The sequence below is a fragment of the Exophiala aquamarina genome, assembly GCF_000709125.1.
Source record: "Exophiala aquamarina CBS 119918 chromosome Unknown aczIA-supercont1.1, whole genome shotgun sequence".
In the NCBI taxonomy this organism is placed as follows: domain Eukaryota; kingdom Fungi; phylum Ascomycota; class Eurotiomycetes; order Chaetothyriales; family Herpotrichiellaceae; genus Exophiala; species Exophiala aquamarina.
This window is the reverse complement of record NW_013550587.1, coordinates 3,060,343-3,088,303: the sequence shown is the minus strand read 5'-3', so window position 1 is coordinate 3,088,303 and position 27,961 is coordinate 3,060,343. Positions and strand designations below refer to the sequence as shown.

Genomic DNA, 27,961 nt, shown 5'->3' with positions numbered 1-27,961 from the left:
AATTCAACATACGATACTTGGTCATTGCTCGATCTATCTCTCTAAACGCCCGGCCCCTGACGATGGGTTTGTTCAATGCACACTCGTCAGCTGAATCACTGTCCGAGATGGATCTCGGTATCTTGGACAATCTACAATCAAAGCTCGAGCATGATCGACTTGTCAGAACAACCAACCATGGACGCGGATGCTCGCTGTTCATCTCCCGGCGCTCATATCTGCCAAACATCATTTGTGATTGTTTTGCAAGATCTCTGTTGCTGCAAAGGGGCCTGTGTAATGTATAAAGTAATGGAAGAGACCTATTGTCGGGGTAAGTCCTTCTCTTACTCTCAGCATAAGCATTAATCGCTCACCACAGTCATTCTTTTGAGATTGCTTTTGTTTTGTTTTATCTGTTTCTGACCCGAAGTCACTCCTTCCCTTATTATGCAGTTACAGGGCTCCGCAGCCAAGAAGGCTGCTCTCACCTTATTGTTGGCCGATGCCGCCTTTGGTGAACCTCTGACGACAATCACTCCATGCAAAGAGTCTACTAATGTTGCGATTCCCCCAATCACTGTTACCTCCCAATATCAGCCAGTGTCAACCTGCCACGCCACTACTGCGTGTATCAAGGGAAAGTGCTCGACCATCTTTCCTTTCACGACCTACCCATTTGTGTCGACCGTTGTCCCGTGCGCATGGGATGGGACAACCACTCAGAAGTCGACAGTAACGGACGTCACCCAACCATTCCGAGTGTCTGAGCATGTTGAGACCCTCACAACAATCACAGCAGCCCCCACTGCAAAGCCGAGAATCTGGGTTGATTGGCTTGGGCGAGGAAAGCCTGCGACATCAGCGATCACTCTATACGAGACTGTCACAAGGCGTGCAGTAGCACCTTTCAACGAATGCGGATCTTTGGCTATTCCTGGCTGGGAGGGCAGTGGACTTTGTGACAAATGTGATAAACTTGAGGACGGTAGTCGTGCTCAGCTCTTGGATGTTATCGAATGTCGATTTGGTTCTGACGCCGCCGGAAAGAATTTCGAAAATTGCGCTGAGTGGTACGAGACTTGGATCTCACGTCCAGCTCCGACTTCAACGGTCACTGCCAGCGCTCGTTGCTCCAGCCAAGGGAAAATTCACAGTGCCGGCACCTATACTTGGACCTTCCCTCAGACAGCACCCCCAGTGACCATCACCGCGCCTCCCAGAACGGTGACCATTACCGTCGGCGGCCGCACAACAGTCTCTGTGGATCCCAAGTTCGTCTACACGATCCCTGGTCGCAACTGGAACGCTTATGTGACCAAGTCATTCTCTGGACCGACAACATTCAACTTCAACGTTCATGTGACCAAGGTCATCATTTTCAACATTCCGAACCACACTCAACCTGCAGGAAGGTAAGTCAACCATTATATGTATTCCCTTGTTGAATTGCGACTGATCAGATATCTAGCACTCGTCGTGTACCTGTCCCTACCGGATCGAGAGGCAATCATGGAGATGGATGGTGGCCATTCTCAAACAATGATGGTGGTGACTCAGGCTTTGGTGGCGAAGGTGGTAAAGGCTGGGCAGACTGGAACCCAGTTACGAAGACTGCCACTGTCACCAAGACAGATTCCTACACCAAATCAAATGCAGGGGCCAGCTCTACAACTAGTTCCAGCTCGGCCCTCGGACCAATCTATCCAGGTTCGTCGACGTCGACTAGGACAACGTCGTCTGTGAGCACAAGTACGTCTTCCACTTCAAGCTTCTCGCTGTCACAAGGACCAATCGGTCAAAGCACTAGCAGCTCGACGTCTAGCATGAGCACTTCAACCTCAAGCTTCTCACTCTCTCAAGGACCAATCGGCCAAAGCACAAGCAGCTCCAGCTCGTCCAGTTTGAGCACTTCAACATCTTCGGCCAGTTCGTCAGTGTCCCTTGGTCCAATTAACCAAAGCACATCCACATCCACATCCTCGGTGTTGACCACAGCCACCTCGTCCAGCGCCATTGATAGCCCGATCATGGCCTCAACATCTAGCACTTCTACTCTGAGCACGTCATCAAGCTCGTCAACATCGGCTTCATCCAGTGTTAGCGTCGGTCCAACCCAGGGATCAACAGCATCGTCCAGCTCTACATCTTCGACCTCTGACAGCTCGACAACCTCATCTTCGGCTTCATCCAGTGTTAGCGTCGGTGCTACCCAGGGCTCAACCTCGTCCTCTAGCTCTACATCTTCGACCTCTGACAGCTCGACAACGACGTCGTCTACATCCAGCATTTCTGTGGACCCTAACCAGGGTTCAACATCGTCGTCGTCTATTTCAACCACTTCTTTCGTGACAACAACAGTGTCAAGCACAACTTCCGCGCCAGCTACTACCACTACCTCAGCCGGTCCAATCTGCCAGTTGAATGCGAACATTTGCTTGAACGCCCAATTGATCACTGCGAACACAATTGTCACTCAAGGCTGCCCTCTAGGCATTGGACTGCTTTGCACGTTGAATCAACTGCTCAACTTGGTTCCGACTCTTTTGACCGGCAATCCCAACGTTCTATCTGTTATCATTGGTAATAACCAAGTCCTGGGTCTTAGCATCACTCCGCAGCAGGTGCAGGCTGGCATTCTCGACGGCAGTCTCACCTCGGTCTGCAACGTTCTTGGAACCACAAGCGTCGTGATCAACGACCCTACGTGCCCGATTAATCCTGTCACAACTACATCGTCAGCTACATTTACAACATCAAGCACTAGCTCGGCGTTAGCCACCACTACAACAGCAGCAACTGCACCACTCTGTAACTTGGCAATATCAGTTTGCCCCAATTCCGCAGCTCTTGCTGGCGTCACTATCACAACTGTCCAATGCCCACTCCTTGGCGGCTTGCTCTGCACACTTAACCAGCTCCTCAGCCTTGTGCCTCAACTTCTCCAGAGCAACCCGAATGTGCTGTCAGTTGCGATCGGAGACAATCAAATCTTGGGCTTGAATATTAGTCCACAGCAAGTCCAAGCCCTGGCGCTGGCCGGCACACTGACATCAACATGTACTCTCGTCCAGCAGATAAACATTGTGGTGTCTGATCCGACTTGTCCTGCCAACCCATCAACCACTAGTTCATCTATCGCAGCAACTTCGACCTCTTCTGCTTCAGTTATCACTACTACATCTGCTGTTACGACCACCGCCGCTGTTACGACCACAACCACCAGTGCTGCCCCAGCAGCCACAACCACAGCGGCTGGAGGCGGTGGAACTCCACAGTGTGGCGTTGTTGTCCAACTCTGTGCAGGCCAGACGCTCCAGAGTCTCGGCCTTACCCAGGTTACGTGCTCTCTCGGAATTCCACTCTTGTGCACACTGGTACAACTTGCCACGGATGTTACAAATGCTTGCGTTGCACTTCCCGGTGGCTGCGCTTCGGCCGGACGTATCGGCACAGGTCTCAACGTCCTAGGTGCCACCGGCTTGGTCGGCACGCAGACCGTCGCCCAGATTCAAGCCGCAATTGGTGGAGTACAGAATTGCCAACCCAGTGGTCAATTCTTGACCCTCAGCGATCCTTCATGTGCCGCCAATGGCATTCTCAAGCGTCGCGGATACGGCGGTATGATTGCGCCAAGTTTGCCGTTCTAAGCGCGATCGAAACCTTGATCGGGGGTCTAATGCTCAGTGGCATGAAGGCAGAGGACTGTCTTGCATTCCGGAGTATGGAATAGTATAGTTGGTTGATAAGTTCGGTTGAACCCTTTCTCTTTGTTGTGATGGAATTCTTCCACGAGTAACTTAAAACCATTCATGAACTTTCTTCTCAAGGACGTATTTGTGCTGGGCTGATGGAACTGTAATTGATAGGTACATAGATTCCAGGACTTTCAATTCTTTTATCTGACCTGAATATACAAAGACGCCCTCTCAGGCCTAGAAATATTGGTGTTCAACCGTCCAAGCATGCTTCAGTCGACTTCAGACCTTAAACCAGGGATCTCTTCCCCCCCCCCAAAAGAAGCTCTTGCCCTTTCGCAACCACAACCTATGCATTCCAAGACTCTCCTCCCAGAGCCTGAGGCAAGTCACCCAGAAATGAAGGAAACCAATTCCCCGCCACATCCCGGACTCCTCAACCAGCGAAGTAGAACACCTCCTCCAACGGCTTCCACCAGCCTGGGACGCCATCCACTCCGCCCTTCTCTGAGCTGACGGCGCCCTCAGCCACGCTCTGTTGATAGCCATCCGTCATCCTCCACCACTGTCTGACCTTCTCATTCTCCCTCATCGCTTTCATGTCCGCCTCGAAGTCATGCCCCGTCCACTTGAAGCTGGCAAACAATATGTGGCTTATCTCGTCGTACGAGATGGAGTCTGGAGTGAGTTCGACATCAGTAGGTGAACCCGCTGTGATAGTTTTCTTTTTGGAAGTGGCAACACCCACAATCTTCAATATGGCAGTGTCGAATCTGCTCCAAGACCTCTGGCCAGACTTTTGCGTGACAGGCCTTGTACGCTTCGTAGTGTTCCGGCCTGAGCTTGACGATTTGCTGGAAACGCTGAGCTACAGGTTTGCCGGTGGTGGTGGGAGGAGACATGTTTAGAAATCGACCTCCACTGGTACTTGGCGTACTCCCAGAATGTGCGTTCCTTCGCTAAGCTATATTCGTTGTTGGGCGAAGTCGCAAAGAGAATGTTTCTTGGTGAAGATGTACTAGATAGGCCCGGGTCAGGTATGGCCGAAGCAAACTGAGGCTAAGCGGACTAACTACCCGAGGCTCACTTCCCTGGCCTGCTCACTAGAGAAATCTTACATAGAGACTCTGCATTCTGCCTGCCTATTTAGGTCAAGGAAGAGAACAACCGCAAGAGACGTCTCCTTGACTTCTACAGTGACAACCAAAAGCTAAGGCGTTCAAGTCGCCATTAGAGGGAGAGTAGCACCGTAGTGACCACCTATCTCAACGGCTGTCCAAGTTTACTTGCACAACACTCCTTCGCGAGTGTCAATCTACGGCTAGTTTTGGTCCAAGATCACCAACCCGGCCTCGTAAGGAAGTGCACCTCAGTGATCCGCTGCTGGGAGGATGCAGCGTTGTTTCAATGCAAGGGTGGTTGGCAATCATAATTGCACAGTTAAACAGCCGAGCCTCTGTCAATTCGATCTCAAGTCGAAGCAGATGGATCGTAACACGCTATGCCAGTCATTCATCGTGGACACTGCCCCTGGAGGGACTTCTGGTACCGATCTGGCTGCTTATACGAGCGCCAGGGTCATTTCTGAGGAGGATTTCTTGAGAGGAGCAAAACAAGATCGATCTTACGATTTGGTCATAGCGGACTATTCTGCAGCTGCAGCGTGTGTTGGCGGAGACAACACGTCGTCGCCGCATGGTTATGATCTCGACTCGGGGACACTGGACTGGACTGCAATATCTGTTGAGAATCCAATTCTATACCGTAGAACCTGCGTGACGGAGATTGGACAATCTTTTTGACCAATAGTACCCAGTGATGCGTCAGTGGACGCCTTTCGTACATATCAGTACCCATTCGCGATGGCTTCTTGCAGTTTGTAGAAGCCAGATACGTAGAACGCTGTTGAATAGTTCGTAGCGGCCTCTATTGAGCACCCGAGCACATGGTTCGCTGCATCAGACCATCTGCCGAGCACACTGAGCTGCAACCGGTGAGCCATATCGATGGGCGAGTCATCTTCGGCATACAGCCGCTCAATAACACCAAATAGACCTTGGAGCTGTAGCACCTGGACAGTTGCGTCCGCGACGGAAAGCGATAGTGTGAGTGTATCCTGCCCATGCGAGCGATCCCATTTCGCAATGCTGTTAGCGATCAAAATCCGGCCTTCTCCGCAAGGGTCGAGGAAAGCTTCTTCCGAAAACGCTGCCGATCCAAAATCAATCGAATCTGACATGTATTCAACATGAAAATGCCCTTTATACTCACTTAGAATCATGAGGGCGGGTCTGTAGAGGCTTTCCCCATTGCATCCTACATCCACATGAGATCTAGGAAACCCAAGATATAAGCTCGCTCCAAGTTTTGACTTGATCGGCAAAGGCACTAAATTTGTGCCGCCAGTCATCCGCCCATGATCATCGTCGTGGCTTCCAGGTAAGTATGTAGCAATTTCCTGCTCATAAACGAGATCGCAAAGTCCGTTGGCTATCTTGCACTTGAGTACGGTCAAGGGATTGAATCTGTAAATGAAATGCAGATACTCGTTTGGCTGCCCCTTGCCCCCTTTCACAGGATCTTTCGCTTCATCCAAGAAGAACGGAGCCCAATTCTTCTCCGCCTCGGCCCTTTCTGCGTCCCCATTAATGGTCAAAACAGTAGAGATATTTGTGAAAGGTCTAAAAACATGCATGCCCCTTGTCCATGGATCTGTTTTGTAGATCATGTTGAAAACAATTAGAGGTTCAGGATCTTCAATTCCTTCGTCGATGAGTACCCTTGGGTCTTCGGGACCAAAGAAACGGTGGCCCTCCAGATATGGGAATGAAATGGGGAACAGGATAGGAAAAACGATATTCCGACCCTGCCAACGCAAGGTATGATCTCTCAACTCATTCCAGTTCCTGTCGTAGACTTGACCTCGAAGGAAACTAACAATTGGCCATTGCTTTCTATCTTCGGTGTAGAAGATGACTCGTGTGACAGTCAGGAAAACTTGATGTTTCTGTAGCCAGACGCTTGATCCACAAAACCTTGTCCACGTCTGAGAAACCACCTCTTCAAATGTCAGGGTTCCATCCTGTCGAGAGTAATCGACCATGGGATGGTCGTTCAGCAGTCGAGCAATGTGTACCATGTCATCTTGTAGGAACCAACTTTTTTGAACTTTCAAGCCGCTCTCTCGTCTGAGGTCGTCGCAGGGGCGCTTTCCTGAATGCCCATCATTCATGAATCCGGTAATGTTCAGAGGCTCGAATTGTGTAAGATCATACTGCGCATAGGGTGGCTGTTTGTCAGGATGACGTCCCTGTGAAGATGTCAGTGGCAGTTCAGGTTGGTTGGACGTATGACGCACCTGGAGCAGGACTAGGATCAGTGCTCGGAAGCCGGCCAGAAAGACGCCAGCCAATATCAAAGTCCTTATGCTACGCCGGTGTCTCAAGGATATTCTACGGTAGAAGACGGAGTAAGTCTGTAGCGGTCGCATAGCTGCCGTTAGCACACGAGTAATTCCCTTCTCGACTACGTCCATGGCGTCATGGCTGCCACGGATGCAGTCGTCCAAGCAAAGAGAGAAGTTGCGCTAGGGTGCTGTCATAATACGAGTGTGAAAAGTGGAATGTCGGGTCTGAAAGGAGATCAGGGGTAAGGTGGATGGGAAGGATAAAGTCAGCAGAGGAAGGGTTCCCTCCGAGCGAAAGACAAGATATCTCGCCTTATCGCCTTATCCTCAGGACCTCGGCTTCGGAGTCAAGCCGATCGAAGGTCGACTAGGGCTCTCAGCTCTTTGGTGAACCAGTTTGCAAGATTTCTTTCGGAATCATCCAGTGACAATGCTGTGTGTTCTACGGGGGTTTGCGTGTGCGGAAACCTACCTTCGGGGATGGGATTTTGAGGAGCAAAAATGAAGCCGCGGGGGAGCCCCTATTTTTCTTTTTCTCCAACATATATATTTTTGGCAGGTGTCACCAGTCCAGGTTTAGGGGCATCGGGAGAGTGCTTAGCCTCGAGGTTAATTGCGCTCTGAGTTCGAATCGATTATCGACCAATTAGCTGGTTAGAAGCCCCGCCGGTGTCGCCTACAGTCGACCAGGTAGGGGTGTGCCTCAGAGCGACAGCTACAAGTAACTCCAGGTGGGAAAGGGCCTTTTTGAAGCTGGCACTACTAGATACTCCTCCTCTCTCCCGCCTAAGCATGCCGACCGTGTGCCCCACGCCTTTTTTACTGAGGCTCTTGCCAAAGAGTACGAGCTTATGGCAGTGCGCACGAGAACGAGAATGAGAGATATCCGTACTCCTTATTTCCATTCTGTTCATGTCAATACTTGATTAGCGCTTGCTAACTCTACAAATACCTAACGCGCTAATCAAGACTATGGGTACTGAACTCTGTAGCGCTGGCTAGAATGCCTCCTTGAATGGTCGATGAAAACGCAACTATATCAGCATTTGAAATGCTTTGAAGCTATGGAAAAGGGGCTCCTGGAGATCGATAGCCTAGTACCTGTTTATAAAAACTAGAACAGAGACCGTAGAGTAGAAAGGCACAGAGGTCGAGATCATCCTTAATTACCTCGCCTATGTAAGTTGCAAAATACAGACATCAAACAGTTATGAGCCCGGAATTCCCGGAACAAATTCATTCCGTACCGAACGCCGTAAATTCTGGCCTGTGATTGGTGGAAACGACCCCGTCACCCTGGAAGCATTTAGCATTCAAATATCGAAATAAGGTCAAGTGGCATTGAAGATGTTGGCTAACCACGAGCTCTTTCCTGCCACTCCCTGTCCACCTAAAAAGACAAAAGAACTGGCATAAGTGGTACTTCTATGTACAACTAGCAGCCCGGCAGGATGAGATGTGGCAGTATGCCAATTCAGACGACCCTGAGGAACTCTGTCTAAAGAGGCCTCTTGAACCAGATATACCTGACGAAGAGGAGGGTGAAGGCGCATTTAAGCGCTACGATCGGGACTACCGAAGGTTCCTCAAGGAGGAGAGGCACTTTGGCGGACGAAACAGGCACTCAAAGACCTCTTTACGAAGATCTGTAGCTCGGTCGGTATGCGCTATTACTTCTTCTTCAAGAAAAACCGAACCGCATACACCGCCCTGAAAAGTTTGAAACGCTTCTTCTCTCCAAGAACTTAATGAGAAAGGGGCTCCTGGAGATTAATTGCCTAGTAAAGGCCTATATAAATTAGAATAGAGAATAGAGTGGAAAGAGACAGATATCTCTCGATCATCTTCAATTGACTCGCCTAACTTGCCAAATACAGATATCCAACACATTATGTATTCGCAAAAGCCCAGGTTCGGATGGTAGGGTAGTTTCTAGCCAGTAGAATCGTCATGTGCTCGTACCAAAGACAAGATCTCGCTCGAAGTTCGAGACAGAGAAAATCCCGTCAAGACAACGCTCATTTGATTGACGTAAATCACAGATGTTTGCATACAAGCAAAGTTACAAGATACTTGCACCATCACGTCTCATTCAGTAGAAAGTACATGGTCATGACAAAGGTAGATTCTGAAGTCTCGAGTGGAAGTCCTCATCAACAAGGAAAAGTCGAAATGGTTTACTTAGTATTTGGTCTGTGTTGAGCCGTCTAATTCGCTGGGAGCCGTCTGTGACTCTGGAGCGGGCTGTGGCACATCTTGTCAGTGAAAATCCCAGCAACCTGTCCGGGGGACCCCAAGGGGGGGGGGGGGGGGGGAGGGGGTGAACTATTACCATTTCAGCTGGAAAACCAGGACTACCTGGAGGAATTCTTGGGGTCGAATATCCTTTCGCTGCAGCGTAAGAAGAATCTTGGTCACTCTGGCTCTGCCATGATTGTTTCCATGCATCGGTTCTTGGACTCGGTAAAGCGTAGGCGGTTGTCGAATCGGAGAAAGCGGTTGAAGCGACGGTATGACGATCTTGCATTTCTGGGCTTGTTTCTTCCCGTGCAACATGAGTATACGATGGAGTCGTCGCTGCCGTTTTCTTTGACTTTCTTCTGCGCATGAACCATATGCCAAATACGATAAAAGCAAGAACAGCCACAGCGCCAATAACAATACCAGCTATTGCTCCACCTCCCAGAGAAGAGCCCGACGACGCCGGTTCTGGGGTCGGGCTTGGCGTCGACGTTGATATTGGACTCGTTGTCGGCGTTGATGACGACGTTGTGATCTGACCGAGGGTTTGTTTGGTCGTGAGCAACACAGTTGTGGTGAACCCACGATCTTGGGCGCAACCGTAGCCGACAGAGCCTCCTTCATAATTATACAGGGCGCAGTACGGCAGCGCTGTCGGACTAGCAGTCTGTCAGAGGAGCTCAGTGCTATGCTTTGGGGAGAAGCTCACCAGACCAAGTTCTCTGGGTTGTTCTGACAACTGGCATCGCAGGAATTTCCGAGGAGATCGTAGCACGTAGTAAAAAGGCCCACACAGTTTGTAGACTCGCAACAGCCGACATACGTGCTGGTTGTCGCGCAATACAAAGAACTGCCGCAGGTGACGGGGTTATCTTGATCATAGTTAGCCACTCATCTTCCGTTCCAGGATAGATATAACAGAGACATACCAGGATCGCCGCCAATGAAGCCACAGGTTTCAACCGATGCTGCTTGCCGGATGTCAATGGCACGGCTGCGTGGTTGGCATGTTGGCGTGGCGGTTGGAGCCAAAACAACCTCAAGCCCTATTCTAACCGGGGCAAATACAGTTGCAGAAGGTCCGAGGTCCATCATCATGGCTTTTCAAGCCACCGGCCCAAGATTGAGAACGCAGGGGAACTACGAATGGGCGGCGACGTTTCAAAAAGCACTTGGTACTTGGCTTGATGCAAGAAATAGTGTAATAAGGGTGATAGATGTTGTCTGTATGGAAACAAGCGGTACTTTTGAGGCTTTCCGGGTACGCACCGAAAGCGAGGGGTGTTGGGTGAATCCAGCTCAGCTCAACAGGCGGGGTAGGGGGTGGCAACCCATTGCCATCTTGTACTCCGTATTCCACGTCTATAAGGTTGAAGTAACTGGCCAAGATCGTAAAACCAGCCCCCTTGGCAGCCTTGGTATTCGTATCTGAACATCGGCCCAGGCCTCTGGGGCGGGATGGCGTCGCCCTCCCAAGGACGGGCGTGCCTCGTACTTCGGTACGTGCGCAGAAAATCGTCGATTTAGAAACTTAGCCCCCTGCAAGATGACCGAACTGAGATGCATTCATCCCAGTCCACTACGTTTGGACTTCTTGGTGAGTATCATTTGAATGCCCATACGGCGGTGGTATCAGCTTTGACTTCCACAATACGTGATGCTCGTGACGGTTACGATGTTACGCTTTCTCGACCACTGGAAGCAGAGCTCTGTAGGCGAGTCGAGACGGCTGGTTTTGACACATTACTACTGTCGGTCGAGGAAGGATTTTGAATGGATGCTCACGTGCATAGACGTGTAATCCTGCGGGAGGATGAGATCTATTTCTATTGAAAACCCCACGCGACTGAATAAAGTACCAAGTATCCGCCACCTTGGACCGGATGACATGGACAAATGATTTCGCTGGCCTACTTACTGAGAATCAAGAATACCCCGTATCTTTGCTGACGCGGGCACTTAATTCCAAGACGGTTGCTCAATCGATGGTGGGGTTCATCTAGTGAGTTATTATAGTCACTTTTTGACTCGGGTTCCCGCTCCACATGCAGGGGACTAGCTGACCGGATCTGCTGGATGCAGCCGCATATTTAGAGAACCAAGCCATCTTTGTCGATTGCGCTAAGCAAGCTGTCTTTGCCATTCATGGAACATGGGCTCACCGGCCCCTTTCCGCGAGGCAGTGAGGCTAAGCGATGCAGTTCAATTCAACGTTGTGGATAGTAGGGAAGGCCGTATGCTTGATATTTCAAATAAGCAGAATCCCTCAAGAAAACTTGCGCACTGATCTGAATAGATGCCACACCGTCCCCTGCCTCGACCTACAGTAGCGAGCGAGTCGGAACGAAAACTCAAACCTTGTGTCTCCTGCTCCAGTTCAGCCAATTGTGGAGATGGCACGTTTAGCCTTCCCAGAACACGAACAAGAAGGGCTGGGGATTCCTGATTCTGGGACGTAGATCTTCAGCTGCCGAGAGTCGAGCGCCCCGCGAACGACCTTGGCATATATACTCGGTGGCGCCACTCCTCCCGTCGGATTCGAGCACCTACAGAACAGCACACTTGGCTCGAGCTGTTCCCGTGTGTATTCCCTAGTCTTGGCCGATTGTTCTTGGAAGTTGAACCTGAGTGGGGGCCCTTACGATGAACGGGTCAGTGGTGTTGTGCTAATTAAAGCCTCTTAAGGTTGTCGATTCCCCGACCTACGAGTAGGTACACGTCCTGTCTCAGCCTCGCTCGATTTCCAACTGACAGTGCCCCAACGGATAGTACCAGTCGAAGATGCAGCTCACTCGTCGTGCCCGGCACCATGCCGTCGCTGTCTTCTCTTACCTCTCGGTGGCCTCGGCACAGACATTTCTCGAGGCGATATCTCAATACTCTCAACTGGATAATTTCACGACTCTTATGACCAATAACCCTGGGCTAGCCGGAGCCCTTTTGACATCCAACGCCAGTTCCTTAACACAGACCACCGTGCTCGTACCGGACAATTCCGCATTTGATAAGTTACAGACTCTGTTGGGGGTTCCTGTGGGCTCACTGTCCGTCGCGCAACTCGAGCCCATTCTCTCATATCATGTCCTTGTCAACGAATTGACCTCGGACAACTTCACTGTGGAAAATGGAACCACCCAACCTACTTTCTTGACTGGTGAATTGTACAACAATCGATCTGCTGGAGCTGCACTAGGCTCCAGTGGAGCGGAGGGCGATCCGAATAATGGCCAAGTCGTGTTCATTGAGGCCAAAGATGATCCGATTGATGCCCGAAGATTCACTGTGCGCCAACTTCCAAGCCCCGAAGTTGAGGTTAAAGGTGGTCTTGGCCATATTATCAACATGACAGCTGTTGATGGCCGCTGGGACGGAGGGGTTTTCCAGATTGTAGACAAGTAAGACCACAACCCTCGTTCTTTATGTTGTACTGAGCTTACCCGTGGCGATAGCTTCCTTGATCTTCCGCTGAACTGCACTGACACCATCCGCCGGTGGAAAATGTTTGCTTTCAGAGGCTCACTGGATCGTACCGGTCTCGGTGCTCCCTTGGATGTCACTCCAAATGTCACCTGTCTGACCCCTAACGATGAGGCATTCCAGGCAGCAGGCAGCCCCAATGTCACAGCCAGTATATTCGATCTGACAGAGTTGACCCAGTTTCACGTTATCAATGAGCCGCTCTATACCAACTTCATGGAAGATGGACAGGAGTACACATCAGTCAACAATAAAACGATCCGGGTCACCATCAGGGATGGAGAGATATTTGTGAACGACGCAAAGCTCATCCACACCAATGTCATGTAAGTCACAACAACGATACTGATCGCTGCCAGAAGGATGCTGATCTTAATAGGACCAACAACGGTTTGATGCACGTGATCGACAAGGTAAATTCACTTGGTACACCCTTTGGCTTGATAGTCACGAGTTGGAATGCGACGAAACTGCTAACCATTCTCCAGATCATGTCTCCTCTTGACAAAGACAGCAGCCCAACGTCAACAACATCTGCTTCCACAGCCACTCCCACCAGCAGTCCCTCCGCAACGACAGAAACAAGCCAGAGCGCGGCTTCAGCAGCGACATCATCAGCATCACCAACTGCGGGGTCACCCAACCTCGTCTCTCAGGCATCATGGACACTTGCTCTTTTTGGCCTCATTGCTGGCTTCGTCCTTTAATTGAATATTCCATATCAATTCGGGGCCGGAAAGAAGAGATCGAAATACAAGCGCTCTGTTCTCTCATCTGCCAGGGGCTACGTCAAAATCGCCTATCCGCACGAGGAGCAAAAGCCGAGAAGTTGCGGTTCATGTTATTCCGGCCACGAGGCCGATTCATGCCTCCCTATGTAATGACAAGGTCTTCATGAAGTTCTTTCGTGGCACCATTTTTGGGGATGTTATCAGAGTGGCTCACAACTCAATGATGAGGATATTACCCAAAAAATGAAACTTCTTTTTCCATCAAGCGGTCTTCCCCCTCCCAGTGTCCTCTTAAGAGCAAGCAAAGTATTCTAACGACCACAAAACGCAATCGAGCCCGCATGAACTGTGGCTGTCAATTGATAAGTTTATGCTCGATAAGTCGCAAAGACTTTGAAGTGGAGACAGCATGTTGAAAGTTGCCGATTATCTTGTTGCAATCAGACTGGTCTACATATCCTGCCTTATGTGTGACTAAGGCTAGCCTAGAGCCGGGGAAAAGCTCGCCAGGAGACATGTTCACCCTTCATTTGAGTTGCAGGTCGCCTTTTACTTGCATAGGAAGAAGCACATATGATATCCGCAATTCCCTTTTCTATATACTCGCTCATTGAAAGAGAATCTCGCGTTTTATGTACGGGTTTAAGGGTATTTACAGATTAACGGATTCGAGCATGTACAGACGGATCAGGTCGGGGTGTAGACTTTCATCCCGCATCGATCTCGGTCTCTGCTTCAGTGTGGATACTCGTTTATCAAGTACATATGCGACTCTGAAGGTGTTTCTGAAGATTGCTTCCATCTCGATCTCCGAGGCTGTCTCTGGGAAGAATACCAGTTCGTGCTCTTTCCCTCTAGGCGGCGCTATGATATCAGAGCCCGAGAGGTACCCCAGATTGAAACCCAGGTCAATGCATGTCACGCAAATTTGACAGGTATGCAACCATAGATTCACGCGCGGATGGAGCGGTTGAGCCAGGGGGAAATGTTGTGGGTCCTCGTGGTCCATTTCATCTTTGAATGATAGAGTCTCCTCATACATGCAATAGATTGCGAGTAAGATAGCACAGTGAACTCCTGAGATTGAGCTCCAGAAGTCGATCTCTGAATTGAGAGACATGGCGAGCCGGACGTATGGGGATGATAATGCTCTTGATTGGTGGTGAATCAAGGCCCCAACCGCAGCCGCCAGGAGGATTTGATATGTTGTTAAGGAGTTCTGTGAGGCTTTGCTGGATGATATCATTGCAGGGTTCAGAATTGGAGAATGAGGATGAACTTTCTGAAAATAGACCTGCAGATAGTTACGTGTTCGAGGTGAGCTGACGGTCGTGTTCAACCTTTCTTGATCTGCTTGAACCCGTGGGTTGGAATTGCTAGGGAGCGTTTGGCTTCGGTGCAAACGAGCTCCAAGGCTCGGGAATGATTCCACTTGTAAGTTGCTCGAGCATGAAGAAGCCATGGACGAACGGCGCGATATCGTGGGAGGTTTGTCTACTGGAGACAAGTAATCGCCATAGTAGTCAATCTGACCGTCATTGAACCTCGTGTTCGTCGCAAAGAGCGGTGGCGTTCGCGGTAGCTCGAAATTCCCTTCCAGGTAATCATCTTCGTTGTGATCTGAGGCCTGGGCGGCGTACGGAATTGAAATCCCTTGAGGAGAAAGGTCCTGCTCGGAGAAGTTGAAAGGGCTTTGGGGACGGGAGCAATCGGGAGATGTGACCTCAATAGAGGGGATGTCCGAGAAAGCACCAGCAGATTCAGGAGCTCTACTGTCCTGATTCCAGTCATATTCATCATGCGTAACGGTTGGAAATGTATGAGATCGTTTGTGCATAGCCGGATTCGGAGTCGATCCACCATCCGAACCGTGTTGCTGATAGTCGATTGTCAACCATGGGGCGAGGTCTGGGCCAATGTCTGAGTAGCATGCTGGGCTGAGTGGACTAAGTGATCCTGCAAAATAGTCCCAGCTAGGGTTAATGACAGGTGAGTTGTGGTTCGTTGCCGTTGCGTCAGAATCCATATAGCTCGTCAAATTCTCCGTCTCTATATGCAGTCCATAGCGTGTCTCATGCTGGCCACTGGGCGACGGCTGTGCATTCGGGGAGGGTCGATATGTCAATGACGCCATGCCCTCTGAATGTGACGATGTCCGGCCATGAGCGGCAAAAGATTCTAATCTCTGGATGCGGTTTTCTAACAGACTAAATATGCCGTTAGTCTCATGTCTGGGGCTGATACATCAGCAGGCGTACCTCTGTGCTCGATCCCTTCTTTTGACAGGATCGTGGCATACCGTCCCAAGGCTCCTGCAAGTGGAGCAGGGGCCTGGGAGCCCCGAGCATTTGATTTTGCGCCTTCGACAACGTTCGCAAGCCATCTGCACTGAATTTTTGCGCGACCGTCTGTTGATAGCCGCATTCTGTGAGGAAGGTTGTGGTGAAGGTGAGCCGCTTCCTTTAGTCATAGCAGGTGTAGGGCTTGTTCCTGAGGCGTTCGTTGCCGACGAACGCGGTGACTGGATGTTCTCCTGCTCATTTTTGGCTGCCATGTTTCGATTGTATTTGTGTCTATGATATTAATGCGTTCACCTGAACTGTCGGAAGATCTGAGTGCCAGCGAATCTGATGTCTTAAAGCATATTATCTAAAACTCTGGGCATGGATCAAGGCCACACTGGTTCTTGGAAGACCGACACATTGACGACACCAACGATAATTCTTCGAGTTGAGAAGCGGAAAGACAATGTTGGCGCACCTCCATGCCGCGGAGCCCCAGATGTTTCGAACAACCTTAGGTGAAGCATGGAAGGCCAGGAAGGTGGCCAAGGAGAGAGAGACCAATCATGCGAAATCGGAATTTTGTCTTATTATCGAACTGCGAAAATGCGTGAATGACAGTCGCTTAAAAGCGAATGCCGTTGGCAAGGGTCATGGCCAATGAAGGGTGCAGCAGCATTGCACAGCCCCCTTCGAGAAGCCCGAGTTGGGAGTATTCACCCCAGCTCCGCTCTTGCAGGCCCTAGATACGGACAACTCCCGAAAAGCGCCTATCGAGTGACATAAAGGTGGCGTTATTCTCTACTGTAGCATATGTTTTTCCTAGCGAAACTCACCGCAAGGCCCTCACCCATGCGGAGGTAACACCGATCCTTGGCCGTAGGAGACTCGTGGGGGAGACGCTGTCTGGACCACACTCTTTGGGACAACATGCATTGACCTCGTCTCGAATGCTCCCTGACCTGGACTCAATGGCAGTTCAATCTATTGGCAGTCGAAGCATAAAACAGTATGACTCCAATCTGTCTGGCTCAAGCATTGAATTCTAAAACTATGGCGTTAAAATTATTTCTATCATCTACTTCCGCCAACCAAACCAATCGCCAATTCGTTTCGGGAAATCCCCGGACCCATCGATCAGACTTTCATGGAGCAGGAGATGTCCCCAGCATACTTCACAAAGTAACTTCAGTCACTAGTGTCCATCCAAGACCTGACTACGGAGACACCTTTCTTTCCTCCTGTTTCTCACCTAGCTCAATATGGACTAGACCAAGATCCTTCTCGTTGACAGCTGAATCTAGAGAGGAACCCGAGTCTCTGTTCCTGCGGCCTCCCTCTCCGCGGAGTTGATTCCACGTGGCACGATGTAGTGGTTTCATGAAGAGATCGTCCATGTCTTCGAGTGTGAGGCCTACCAACACCAGTTAGCACGGCAAGGACCAGGAACTTTGGGAGAAGCTGACCTTTGGTCTCGGGGACGAAAAAGAATGCCCAGAAGCCCATAATAATCATCAAAGCTCCGAAGAACATATAAGTTCCGTAGCCCAATGATGTGATCATGTAAGGAGTCGTCCTTGAGATGACAAAGGACCACAGCCATTGATCGGCAGTCGTGATGGCGACGCAAAGCATTCGGATATCCAGAGGGAAAATCTCACTGCAATATACCCACGTGATGCCTTGCCATGTAGCGCAGTAGATGAAGCCATAGAGGTATACACAAACCATGGCGAGATAGCCCCATCCGGTCTGCTGGACAACACCATCAGAGGCAGCAGTTGCCGGGTCAGCCTTGAAGACATAGCCTCCAATGTACCACATCGGAAGAGAGCCAATGAAGGCTCCATAGATCAGACCTTTGCGCCGGCCAATCTTCTCTACCAAGAAGAATGAGAAGACTATCATGCCGAGAGTCTTTGCGATCCCATAGAAGCCCGTGGCAAAGAGTTTGGTCGATGTGCCTTTGATCCCCAAAGTCTCGAAGATTCTCGGGCTGTAGTAGGTAATGATATTGACACCTGTCAGATTCTGGCAAGCCATCAAGAGTAGACCAATACCAATACGATTACGTGTACCCTTTGCAAAGAGTTTCTGGAAGGACTCTTTCTTGCCGAGACGGTGGGTGCTTCGTTCCTCCATTTGAAGTCTGATATCAGCAATTTCGCTGCGAACGTAAGGATGGTCGATGGGGAGAGTGCGGAGGTTGGAGATGGTTTTTTCGGCCGCCTCCCAGTTATCTTGCTTCGCGAGCCATCGAGGTGATTCGGGACAGAAAATTATGCCAATAAACAGTAAGATCCCAGGCAGAAGTTGCAGTCCAAGGGGTACAATCCACTGAGTTCTCATGTTGTCTGAGATGGTACGATCCACCGCATAGTTGATCCAGAACCCGCACATGCCGCCACCCTGACTGGCAATTTCGAAGATGCCGACTAATCTGCCACGAATAGATGGGGGTGAGGTTTCCGCAATATAGACTGGGACCACAAGGGAGACAGAGCCGATTCCAAGACCTGCAATCGCGCGCCCAGCGATGATCATTGCAAGATGCCCACTTGCGGCGGTCATGAGGGAGCCGCCAACAAGAAACACGCAGGAAGCAATCATGATGGCCTTCCTGCGGCCAATCTTCTCCGCAAGAGGAAAGGTTAGTAGAGATCCAAAAAAGCAGCCAGCTTGAAATGTAGAGACAATATTTCCTTGCAAAGTATCGCGTGCTGTGCTGGATATCTGATCGGTTTTGAAATCGCGGCGGAAGGAGTCCAGAGCTAAAGTACCTCCAATGACTGAAGTGTCGTAGCCCACTGCCTAAATCAGCACACAATTGATAGATGGGTTTCGCGCGCCCACTTACTGGCGATAGCAGACATAGATGCGACGATGGCAATAAAATGAATCTTCCAATTGCGCACCTCCTTGGGATCAGATGTCCCGCTGGCGTGAAGATTGAAACCCATCTTGGCAGCAGCAACGGGGCGCTTAACAGTGAGAAGGTGGATAGAGTAGGTCCTTGCTACTCACAGGAGTCCGATATTTCAATGACTATGCCAGCTCATCGGGCGGATCCAGGCCATGATATAAGAAAGTTCAAACGACCTGGACAGTGGGTGTGTAAGTGTGCGGGGGAATGGAACCATGGCCGTAAGCCAAGCCGTTGCTGGAACGGCGAGCATTGGTATCAGTCGACATCGACATTCTGGAATGTTTGGCCACCGTCAAGCATTTTCCATGTCCGGCGACAGAGTGCTGGGTTGTGGGTGACATGGTCCCAGATGTTCGAGTCGAAGGAGTGGGATGCCGTTGCCCACAGGAGGATTCTCCCCAGGAATCAGAGCCAACGTCCGCACTTGCATGGGATAGCGTCTTGGCATTAGCTTGGCAGTGCTTACCGGAGGCAGGAGTGACCATCGGGTATTGAGTCGCTCTTGGCCGTGTCCGCCCTCTGGTCTTGGCTGGTGCTTGTGACTCTTTGCTCAGTGCCACGTCCACACATCTCACTGTCTTCCAGAGTAAGCACATGGACCAGAAGCCGGACGGCTTTTGGGAATCTCGCGGACTGGGAGCAATGATGCGCCGAGTGACGATGAATACAGGAATTTCCCCCACCAAACATGGAAGACTTTGCCAAGCGATATGGCGGACGTTCTCTCCGCTGCACCCTCCGGCGCCACAGAGATCGATCTCTGCTAGCGGAGCTGCAACTTTGCTGTGGAGCTGGCCGTGGATATGGCCGTGGATAGTGCTCCGAGGTCTTCTCATGCGGCCTCATCTGCGAAATCGCAGATTATGCCTGCACCATGTCCCATCATGTCAAGATGCCGAATACGCTTGCACTGCCACATGGGCCCCTCGATATATACTCCCAGGCTGGCTTCAGGGCTTGCATGGCTTCCCATAACCACCAAATCTGAGCTATATTGACCAGTTGACATAGCTTTTCGTGCACTAATTTCGCTCTGATTTATCCGCTGCAACAATTCATGAGTCAGCAACTGCCTTAGCTTGTCAACATGGAAGCTCCAACTCGGACTTCCGCATCGCAGCCTACAACCTTTCTCAACCCTCATACAGCAGACACAATAACCCGAACTCCACATTCACGAAGTTCTTCTATGAACGATCCATTCCTCAGTCCATCGGCCACGCCTGCACTTGCAAGCTCAGCATCGAGCATCACTGATGTCGATCTTGAGGTTGCCTTGCGGCCAGACCCAGGGACAGAGGCCGATTTTGAAGTCAATAATAACCCTTTCGCCTTCAGCCCCGGCCAGCTGAACAAGCTGCTAAGCCCAAAGTCTCTCCAAGCTTACGTGGCTCTCGGTGGACTTCGCGGCATCGAGCGAGGCCTCAGAACCAATATCGAAAGCGGATTGAGCCTCGACGAGACAACTCTGGCTGGCCAGATTGTTTTCGATGACGCAACTAGGTATCCTCAGGAACCAGGGAAGGCACCAAGCTCACAGGATGCCCAGACTCATCCTTCGCCAAGCTCTGATGCGAATGCTTTCACAGATCGTGTGCGTGTTTATTCTAAGAACATTCTCCCCCCCAAGAAGCCAACTCCCTTATGGAAATTGATGTGGAATGCCTACAATGACAAAGTGCTTCTGCTACTCACGGCCGCTGCCGCAATCTCTCTGGCCCTTGGGCTCTACGAAACATTTGGTGCAAAACATGAACCTGGGGCCCCAGCACCTGTGGACTGGGTTGAAGGCCTTGCTATCTGTGTGGCAATAATAATCGTCGTTGCTGTGGGATCACTGAATGACTATCAAAAGGAAAAGGCATTCGTCAAGCTCAATACTCGGAAAGAGGACAGAGAGATCAAGGTAATTCGGTCCGGCAAGTCCTCTATGATGAATGTACATGACATCCTTGTTGGAGACGTTCTTCACCTAGAACCCGGCGATCTAGTTCCTGTTGATGGAATTTTCATTCAGGGCCATGGGTTGAAGTGCGACGAGTCATCTGCAACTGGGGAGTCGGATGCTCTATCGAAGACCGGCGGACTGGAAGTGATGAGGCTACTTCGCGAAGGCTATCATGATGTCTCAGAGCTCGATCCCTTCATCATTTCTGGTGCGAAGGTCCTCGAAGGTGTTGGGACCTTCGTCTGCACCTCAGTCGGGGTCAATTCTAGCTTTGGAAAAATCATGATGTCTGTCCGTACGGAGACAGAACCGACACCCCTGCAAAAGAAGCTCGAGGGCCTAGCTACCGCAATCGCTAAGCTCGGTTCAAGTGCAGCTGGCCTACTCTTCTTTGTACTTCTTTTCCGCTTTGTCGCACAATTGTCAGGGGACACTAGGACGGGTGCTGAGAAGGCGTCGTCCTTTATGGACATCCTAATCGTTGCGATCACGATTATTGTGGTGGCAGTCCCTGAAGGTCTGCCTTTGGCGGTGACATTGGCATTGGCATTTGCAACCACTCGACTACTCAAAGAAAATAATTTGGTGCGAGTCCTGCGGGCTTGTGAGACTATGGGAAATGCCACTACGATCTGTTCTGACAAGACAGGGACCCTAACAACAAACAAGATGACTGTTGTCGCCGGTACTTTTGGCGACGCCAGCTTCGGCAAGGTTAACGATGGTAAGATAAGAAGCACTATCGAATTTGCACACGAACTCCCCGACACGACTAGAAAAATGATTATCCAGTCCGTTGCTGTTAATTCCACGGCATTTGAAGGAGACGCCACCACTGATACCACCTTCATCGGGTCTAAGACTGAGACTGCCTTACTACAATTTGCCAGGGACTATTTAGGAATGGGGAACTTGTCGCAGGAGAGAGCTAACGCCACTGTTGTCCAGCTCATGCCATTCGACTCTAGCAAGAAGTGTATGGGAGCTGTGATCAAGCTTCCGACTAGTGGCTACCGCTTTCTTGTTAAGGGAGCTTCTGAAATTCTCTTGAGAGACTCCACCACTATCACTGATTTTCAGAGCCATGACGCAACCGAAATTTCAGAGACGGCTCGCGAATCTCTAGAGTCAACTATTGAAGCCTATGCGACACAGAGTCTACGAACTATTGGTCTTGTATACCGGGACTTCTCTCAGTGGCCTCCTAGCAGTCCCGCCCCTGGAAATACTATTGACTTTGGCGCCATCCTGAAAGATCTCACCTTCATTGGCGTTGTTGGTATTCAAGACCCTGTCAGACCTGGGGTTCCAGAAGCTGTGGCTCTGGCACAGCATGCTGGTGTCGTCGTCAGAATGGTAACTGGTGACAACGCCACAACCGCGCAGGCCATTGCAACTGAATGTGGCATTTTCTCTGATGGCGTTATTATGGAAGGACCTGCTTTCCGCATGCTATCTGACGCACAGATGGAAGCTCAATTGCCTAGACTTCAAGTTCTCGCAAGGTCCTCGCCCGAGGATAAGCGAGTACTTGTTGCTAAACTTAAGGCTATGGGAGAAACTGTGGCAGTTACTGGTGACGGAACTAATGATGCGCCAGCTCTTAAAACCGCCGATGTGGGCTTCTCTATGGGCATCTCTGGTACCGAGGTGGCTAAAGAGGCATCTTCCATTGTTCTAATGGATGATAACTTTGCCTCAATTGTCACAGCCCTCAGATGGGGCCGTGCTGTGAATGATGCGGTCCAAAAGTTCCTTCAGGTAAAGCCATCCAATTTACACCATTCAATTTTTGATCCTAACATACCTAGTTCCAAATCACGGTCAACATTACAGCAGTGCTACTCGCGTTTATCTCGGCCGTTTCTAGCTCGAAAATGCAATCTGTCCTCACAGCTGTGCAACTATTGTGGGTCAACTTAATCATGGACACATTCGCTGCTCTAGCATTGGCCACCGACCCTCCAACACCCAAAATCCTAGATCGTCAACCTCAACGGAAAGGAGCGCGACTAATTACAATCAATATGTGGAAGATGATCATAGGGCAGGCGATTTTCCAGCTTACAATTACACTTGTTCTCTATTTTGCGGGCAGCAAGATTCTGAAATACGATGAATCGCGACAGTTGGAACTCAACACTATTATATTTAATACATTTGTGTGGATGCAGATTTTCAACGAGTTCAACAATCGACGGCTGGACAACAAGTTCAACATCTTCGAAGGTGTGCACCGCAACAAGTTTTTCATTTTCATTAACTGCATTATGGTTGGCGCACAAATCGCCATTGTTTTTGTCGGTGGAAAGGCATTCTCCATTACTCGAATTGACGGTGTCCAATGGGCTATTTGCATCGTGTTGGCGTTCCTGTCGTTGCCCTGGGCAGTGGTCGTACGTCTCATCTCCGATGCATGGTTCGAGAAGGTGGCCACTTACGTGTGTCGCCCATTCGCCATTGTTTACAGAACTCTATGTCGAGTTTCGTCAAGAGTCGGCTCTTTCATCAATCGGAGTTTAAAGAAGAGATCAACGGAGGGCACACAGAGCCCCGCGCCAGAGATCACCATTACCGAAATCGGTAAGGAGAAAGTCACAGTAACAACGCACGAAGGGGACATAGAAAAGGGCAGACTTTGAGGTCTGAAGTTCCGAATACAGAGAAGATATCCATACAGTAGATTTTCATATGCATCAATAGAACCCAGATATATTACTATCGCCTAAACACGCGTGTATGCTGATTGCCACTACCAGGCAAACTCTTCATTGACCAATTGCTCGGACAAGTTCCACAGCCTTTCGGCCCCTTCGTTTGAACATGATTTCGGAAGGATCTTGTCACTGAACTGGCAATCGATCAAGTATACTCCGTGATTTTCTCTTCCGTCTTTCGTCTCGGGTTTTGATAGTCCGGGGTCTATCGCAGCGACCAAACTTGTTGCGGCTCCTGCTCCCATGGATTTGAGCGGGAAACTGCCGGCCTTCAACATCTCTCGAATAGCTGCGACTGTCTCTGGCGCGGCGTATCTGGAGAGCTCCGTATAGATGATCCCTGGATGGACTGCCAAGCTCAATATACCATGCTTGTCGTACAGGCGCTCGTTCAATCCAATGCTGAACAATACGTTCGCGACCTTACTCTGATTGTAGCCCTCAAGGGGAAGGTAGGATTTACTCTCTGGGTCTTTAATTCCCCACTGCTTGTGGATCGCATAGGTTGGTTGTTCATCCTCAGGCAACTCAGTGTTGACCTTTTGGAAATTGATGTCGCTCCAACGCATGCCTGCAAATGTCGGGGATAGAGAAGTCACATTGACAACTCGCGTCGACCCCTTTGGTTTTCCTGCGGCGGCCTGGATAAGCTTGGGCATGATGAGACTAGTGAACAAGAAATGTCCGATATGGTTGGTGGCGAAGTGTATTTCGATTCCATCCTCATTGATGGTTCGCTCGGGGATATTCATGATGCCTGCATTGTTAACAACAATATCAATGGCAGAGACATCAGCCCAGGAGAGAACCTCAGCTGCCGCAGCACGAACACCCTTTTGGCTGCCAAGATCGAGTTTGAGAGCACGGTACGTCGGGCCAGAAAATTTCGCTTTGAGAGCGTCAATGCTTTCCTGGACTTTGGTGAGGTTGCGTCCGGCGATGATGATAATAGCTGGTGATTGAGAAGCCTATTTATGTAGTCAGCTAGGGCGAGACTCTCGGAGGCCGGATATGCTTGTCGCGACTCACAAAAGCCTCTGCAGTGGTGAATCCGATGCCACCTTGGTTGACGCCAGTCACGAGAATGGTCTTGCCACGAATCGTACCGGCAAACTCAAGGGCAACCTCCAAGGCCTCGGTGTCCCCGTTGAACGTGGATTTCGTGGTGGCAGTCATATCTTTAAACAATTCTATCGGTGGAAAGGACTTATTCGAAAAGAGTTCTTAAGTGTCGAGCTCTTATCACAGTTGTAGAATCTAGGGGGATGTCAAACTCTGCTGGAATGGTACTCACGGGCAATGTTATCGTTCTTATAATGCTATTCAGTGGAAGACCTCGCCCTGCAGCCTTGCCCGGAGAATCTGCACGACGCCCAATCAGCGATGAATGTAGTTTTGCCTCCATCTGCAGCTAGTGGCTAGTTAGCGATCTAGCCAATTGGGAGTGTGGCCCTGCTCGGAGTTAAGCCTGAGTTACTGGACAAGCCAACATACTGCCGTTGCCGTCCTTTTCTTCGGCAAATGTCTGTAGGATATCTCTCACACGTGTGGAACTTTCACCTAAGGGTCAATCCACTTCTTTGGGAGCTCCCAAACCTGATTCAAAGGTGACAATGCACGAAGACATTGCCTGAGAGGATTGAGTCGAATCATCAAAAGCACGCGTCAATCTACTATTCTCGAGTGTCCGCCGTCCATACTCTTTTGTTGCACGTAAGGGTGAGGCGATACCCGACTCGAATACTTACGAAGTAGTTAAATGTATATTTAGACGAGGTTGGCGTTTAGTCGTGGGTGGTGTTTTCCTTCAGCCCCTTCAGTGAACACGTGATGTATGTGTTCGGAAACAAAACACTCCGAGACGGTTCCCCAAGGAGTAAATTTGGAGCATTCGACCCTCAAGGGTGTGGAGCAGGAGCCCTCGGCCTCCTCCTCTGCATTCGTTTCCTCCGACTCCGTACTCTGTCAGCCTCGCCGGAGGGGGGAAATAGTTAATCCGGGACCGATCTCGCCCTTCATTTCCTTGTCAAGAAGCGCCTTGCGGAATGCGGCGTCCTCTTTCTATCCGTGTAAGTTCGGTGACGATGATGTAGCGAAGCTTCATCGGCTTCGCAGCGGTATAAATAATGGCTGCCGGCTCGTGTGCGGCAATAAATGGTTCTAAGCGCAACAGAATCTAAATCACAACTCACTCATTCAAACAATCGGCGACAGATATACCAAATAGTCCTCAGATTCCACACCGAGGCTTTTAAATGCAGTGGCTTATCACAGGATGCTCGACCGGATTAGGTCTATCGCTAGCTCGTGCAGTTCTTGCTCGTTCTGGTGAGAAGGTGATTGCTACCTCCAGACACCCGGCATCCTCCCCAGAAGCCGTCAGCGAAATTACTCTCAACGAGAACGCCAAGTGGGAGACACTCGATGTATCCTCACCTGAGGTTGAGAATCAACTTTCCCACATCATCGCGAAGCACGGTGCTATTGACGTTCTGATCAATAACGCTGGCTATGCTGGCGGAGGTGTGTTCGAGGCTACCCCCCTCGAGACTCTACGACAGCAATTCGAAACAAACTTTTTCGGTGCAGTCAGGTTGATGCAAGCAGTCGTGCCAGCAATGCGGAGTGGCAAGAGAGGTGGAGTTATTGTGAACATATCTTCCGCCGTCTTTTGGCAGGCCTTTCCCACTACGTCAGCATATTCGTCGAGTAAATGGGCCTTGGAAGGATTTTCTGAAGCTCTTGCTCTTGAGGTAGCCGAATTTGGCATCAGAGTGCTTATAGCTGAACCTGGTGGTATGAGGACTTCATTTGCCGATCCTTCGAAGTTATCCAAGACGACAAAGCCTCTTCCCGAAAATTACAAGGGCACCTTTGCTGAGTATGTGTGGAATGCGCTGCAAGGGATGCACGGAGCTCAAGAACTCGACCCAGAGAGGTCAGCACAGGCGATTGTCCAGGAAGTCCTGGAGCCAACTATTGTCAAGAACGCTGACACTGGGGAATCACGGAATGTATTGAGACTACAGTTGGGAAAAGAAGTGGTCGACACGATGCGAAAGAAGATCGCGACTATCAAATCAGAGGCAGATCTCATTCTCGAAAAAGCCTTAGCATGCGACTTTGAAGCAGGACCTTGATCATTACTTGCTCGACAAATGGACCGATGCACTATCCTATGTGGCAACTGTAATCAATGTGACGGAACATTGAAGACTGGTAGTCATGCGAATGAAGTTGCGTGACATGCTACTAGGTAGACTCCGCTAGTTCAACCTGTCAATGCATACTTGGTACACACCTGACCGACTTCGAATTTGCGTTTGATGACCGAGGTACTTAGATTTTGTGCATCGTAGAATGCGAAGAGCAGTAGTGGGTTTCTTTCAAACGTGCTTTGTAAGAAAGGACGCAGTACCTACGAGCTCTCTAGGCTTTGGTTTGAGGCTAAAGCACTGTCAGAAAGTGGCGCGACCCACCTCTCTGCACATGCCAACATCCGAACATATTGCCTGGCGTTTTAAAGCCGCAGCCCAAGCTTGACGCGCGAACCTCCAGTCAACTTCTCTTCATCCACTGCTCAATTTTTCAGGCGCTTCCGCAAAGCAATGTCAGAAGATAGTTATGCTCTTATTGGGGCAATAACTAATCCCTTGCAAGTTGATTCAGATTCGTGGTGCTATGTTCAAGATCGTAAGAAGAGGAAGCAAATCCAAGACAGGCTGGCTCAGCGAGCAAGACGTAGGTGGATCACTCAAGTAAATCTCGCAGCGAGGAGCCAAAAATTGATTTGATCGCAGGAAAGCGACTCGCAGAATCCAAGAGCGTTGCTAACAGGCAAATCCAACAACGGGAGAGAACTGAAAGCCCTCTGAGCAAAGGTCTCGAAGACGAGGCTCTGCAAGAGAAAGAAGCAAACTGTGCGGACACGCCTGAGAACTCCAGCCCAACGAATGCTAGCCACTCAACCCCATCTTTGCAATCTACCGCGTCCTCGGGGGAATCTGTTGGTGCAGATAGCTGCTTATCTTCGTGGCGAGACTCGTCGGTGTTCGCAGCACTCTTCACCAACGGTCTCATCCTGGGCCTACGTTGTGGAATACAGATTCCCATACTCTCGCCGCCGTGCACAGTAAAGGTTCCGCTTTCTCTTCACCCTACAACACTACAGATGACGATTCTTCATATACCGTGGATTGATCGTTTTCCATTCCCAAAGATGAGAGACAATGTCATTCGGTTAAGTTGTGAAGGCTTTGACGAGGACGAATTGTTTTCCGACATCTTCACTGGAGAGAGTTTCACAGTTGCGCCAGGATCTCTAAGTTGGGACCCAGCAGGCTGGAAGATGGCAAAAAGCTTTCAAAGTAAATGGGGGTATTTGTTTACATGACTATTGCGGCTTAAATGTGCGGCCGGCACTTCAAAAACTAAGATTTCTTCCCTCCCACCCACCAATTTACCAAGAGTGATCTCAACTTGGTTTCTGACACAGCAGCAGAAGAGGCTCTACGTTACAAAGACTCGTGGCCGATGAGGCGTGCAAGACAGGGTTC

The 27,961-nt window shown here is 50.1% G+C and overlaps 11 protein-coding genes across 11 annotated transcripts; 5 read left to right on the top strand and 6 right to left on the bottom strand.

Moving 5' to 3' along the window:
• Nucleotides 1–435: 435 nt before the first annotated feature.
• On the top strand, nucleotides 436–2,972 carry A1O9_01112 (uncharacterized protein; the record flags this gene model as incomplete). Its single annotated transcript, XM_013410272.1, has 2 exons — nucleotides 436–1,394; nucleotides 1,451–2,972. Coding segments are annotated over 2 exons (2,481 nt in total), but the record flags the coding sequence as incomplete, so codon positions are not given.
• A 1,141-nt stretch (nucleotides 2,973–4,113) lies between these two features.
• On the bottom strand, nucleotides 4,114–4,579 carry A1O9_01111 (uncharacterized protein; the record flags this gene model as incomplete). Its single annotated transcript, XM_013410271.1, has 2 exons — nucleotides 4,114–4,388; nucleotides 4,426–4,579. 2 exons carry the CDS (start codon nucleotides 4,577–4,579, stop codon nucleotides 4,114–4,116), a joined length of 429 nt encoding a protein of 142 aa, XP_013265725.1.
• Nucleotides 4,580–5,523: 944 nt separating this feature from the next.
• On the bottom strand, nucleotides 5,524–7,212 carry A1O9_01110 (uncharacterized protein; the record flags this gene model as incomplete). Its single annotated transcript, XM_013410270.1, has 1 exon — nucleotides 5,524–7,212. One exon carries the CDS (start codon nucleotides 7,210–7,212, stop codon nucleotides 5,524–5,526), a length of 1,689 nt encoding a protein of 562 aa, XP_013265724.1.
• A 2,052-nt stretch (nucleotides 7,213–9,264) lies between these two features.
• Nucleotides 9,265–10,422, bottom strand: A1O9_01109 (uncharacterized protein; the record flags this gene model as incomplete). The annotated part of the gene is made up of 4 exons (XM_013410269.1): nucleotides 9,265–9,327; nucleotides 9,416–9,983; nucleotides 10,034–10,196; nucleotides 10,254–10,422. The coding sequence occupies 4 exons, from the start codon at nucleotides 10,420–10,422 to the stop codon at nucleotides 9,265–9,267; spliced, it is 963 nt and encodes a 320-aa protein (XP_013265723.1).
• A 1,683-nt stretch (nucleotides 10,423–12,105) lies between these two features.
• On the top strand, nucleotides 12,106–12,723 carry A1O9_01108 (uncharacterized protein; the record flags this gene model as incomplete). The annotated part of the gene is made up of 1 exon (XM_013410268.1): nucleotides 12,106–12,723. The coding sequence occupies one exon, from the start codon at nucleotides 12,106–12,108 to the stop codon at nucleotides 12,721–12,723; it is 618 nt and encodes a 205-aa protein (XP_013265722.1).
• Nucleotides 12,724–14,184: 1,461 nt separating this feature from the next.
• On the bottom strand, nucleotides 14,185–16,086 carry A1O9_01107 (uncharacterized protein; the record flags this gene model as incomplete). Its single annotated transcript, XM_013410267.1, has 2 exons — nucleotides 14,185–15,739; nucleotides 15,791–16,086. 2 exons carry the CDS (start codon nucleotides 16,084–16,086, stop codon nucleotides 14,185–14,187), a joined length of 1,851 nt encoding a protein of 616 aa, XP_013265721.1.
• A 945-nt stretch (nucleotides 16,087–17,031) lies between these two features.
• On the bottom strand, nucleotides 17,032–18,774 carry A1O9_01106 (uncharacterized protein; the record flags this gene model as incomplete). Its single annotated transcript, XM_013410266.1, has 3 exons — nucleotides 17,032–17,228; nucleotides 17,281–18,621; nucleotides 18,672–18,774. The coding sequence occupies 3 exons, from the start codon at nucleotides 18,772–18,774 to the stop codon at nucleotides 17,032–17,034; spliced, it is 1,641 nt and encodes a 546-aa protein (XP_013265720.1).
• Nucleotides 18,775–19,827: 1,053 nt separating this feature from the next.
• On the top strand, nucleotides 19,828–23,330 carry A1O9_01105 (calcium-translocating P-type ATPase, PMCA-type; the record flags this gene model as incomplete). The annotated part of the gene is made up of 2 exons (XM_013410265.1): nucleotides 19,828–22,449; nucleotides 22,500–23,330. The coding sequence occupies 2 exons, from the start codon at nucleotides 19,828–19,830 to the stop codon at nucleotides 23,328–23,330; spliced, it is 3,453 nt and encodes a 1,150-aa protein (XP_013265719.1).
• Nucleotides 23,331–23,440: 110 nt separating this feature from the next.
• A1O9_01104 (uncharacterized protein) lies at nucleotides 23,441–24,581 on the bottom strand (the record flags this gene model as incomplete). The annotated part of the gene is made up of 2 exons (XM_013410264.1): nucleotides 23,441–24,373; nucleotides 24,435–24,581. 2 exons carry the CDS (start codon nucleotides 24,579–24,581, stop codon nucleotides 23,441–23,443), a joined length of 1,080 nt encoding a protein of 359 aa, XP_013265718.1.
• Nucleotides 24,582–25,660: 1,079 nt separating this feature from the next.
• Nucleotides 25,661–26,545, top strand: A1O9_01103 (uncharacterized protein; the record flags this gene model as incomplete). The annotated part of the gene is made up of 1 exon (XM_013410263.1): nucleotides 25,661–26,545. One exon carries the CDS (start codon nucleotides 25,661–25,663, stop codon nucleotides 26,543–26,545), a length of 885 nt encoding a protein of 294 aa, XP_013265717.1.
• Nucleotides 26,546–27,118: 573 nt separating this feature from the next.
• A1O9_01102 (uncharacterized protein) lies at nucleotides 27,119–27,798 on the top strand (the record flags this gene model as incomplete). Its single annotated transcript, XM_013410262.1, has 2 exons — nucleotides 27,119–27,163; nucleotides 27,262–27,798. Exon 2 carries the CDS (start codon nucleotides 27,577–27,579, stop codon nucleotides 27,796–27,798), a length of 222 nt encoding a protein of 73 aa, XP_013265716.1. The 5' UTR covers nucleotides 27,119–27,163; nucleotides 27,262–27,576.
• Between the last annotated feature and the right edge of the window lie 163 nt (nucleotides 27,799–27,961).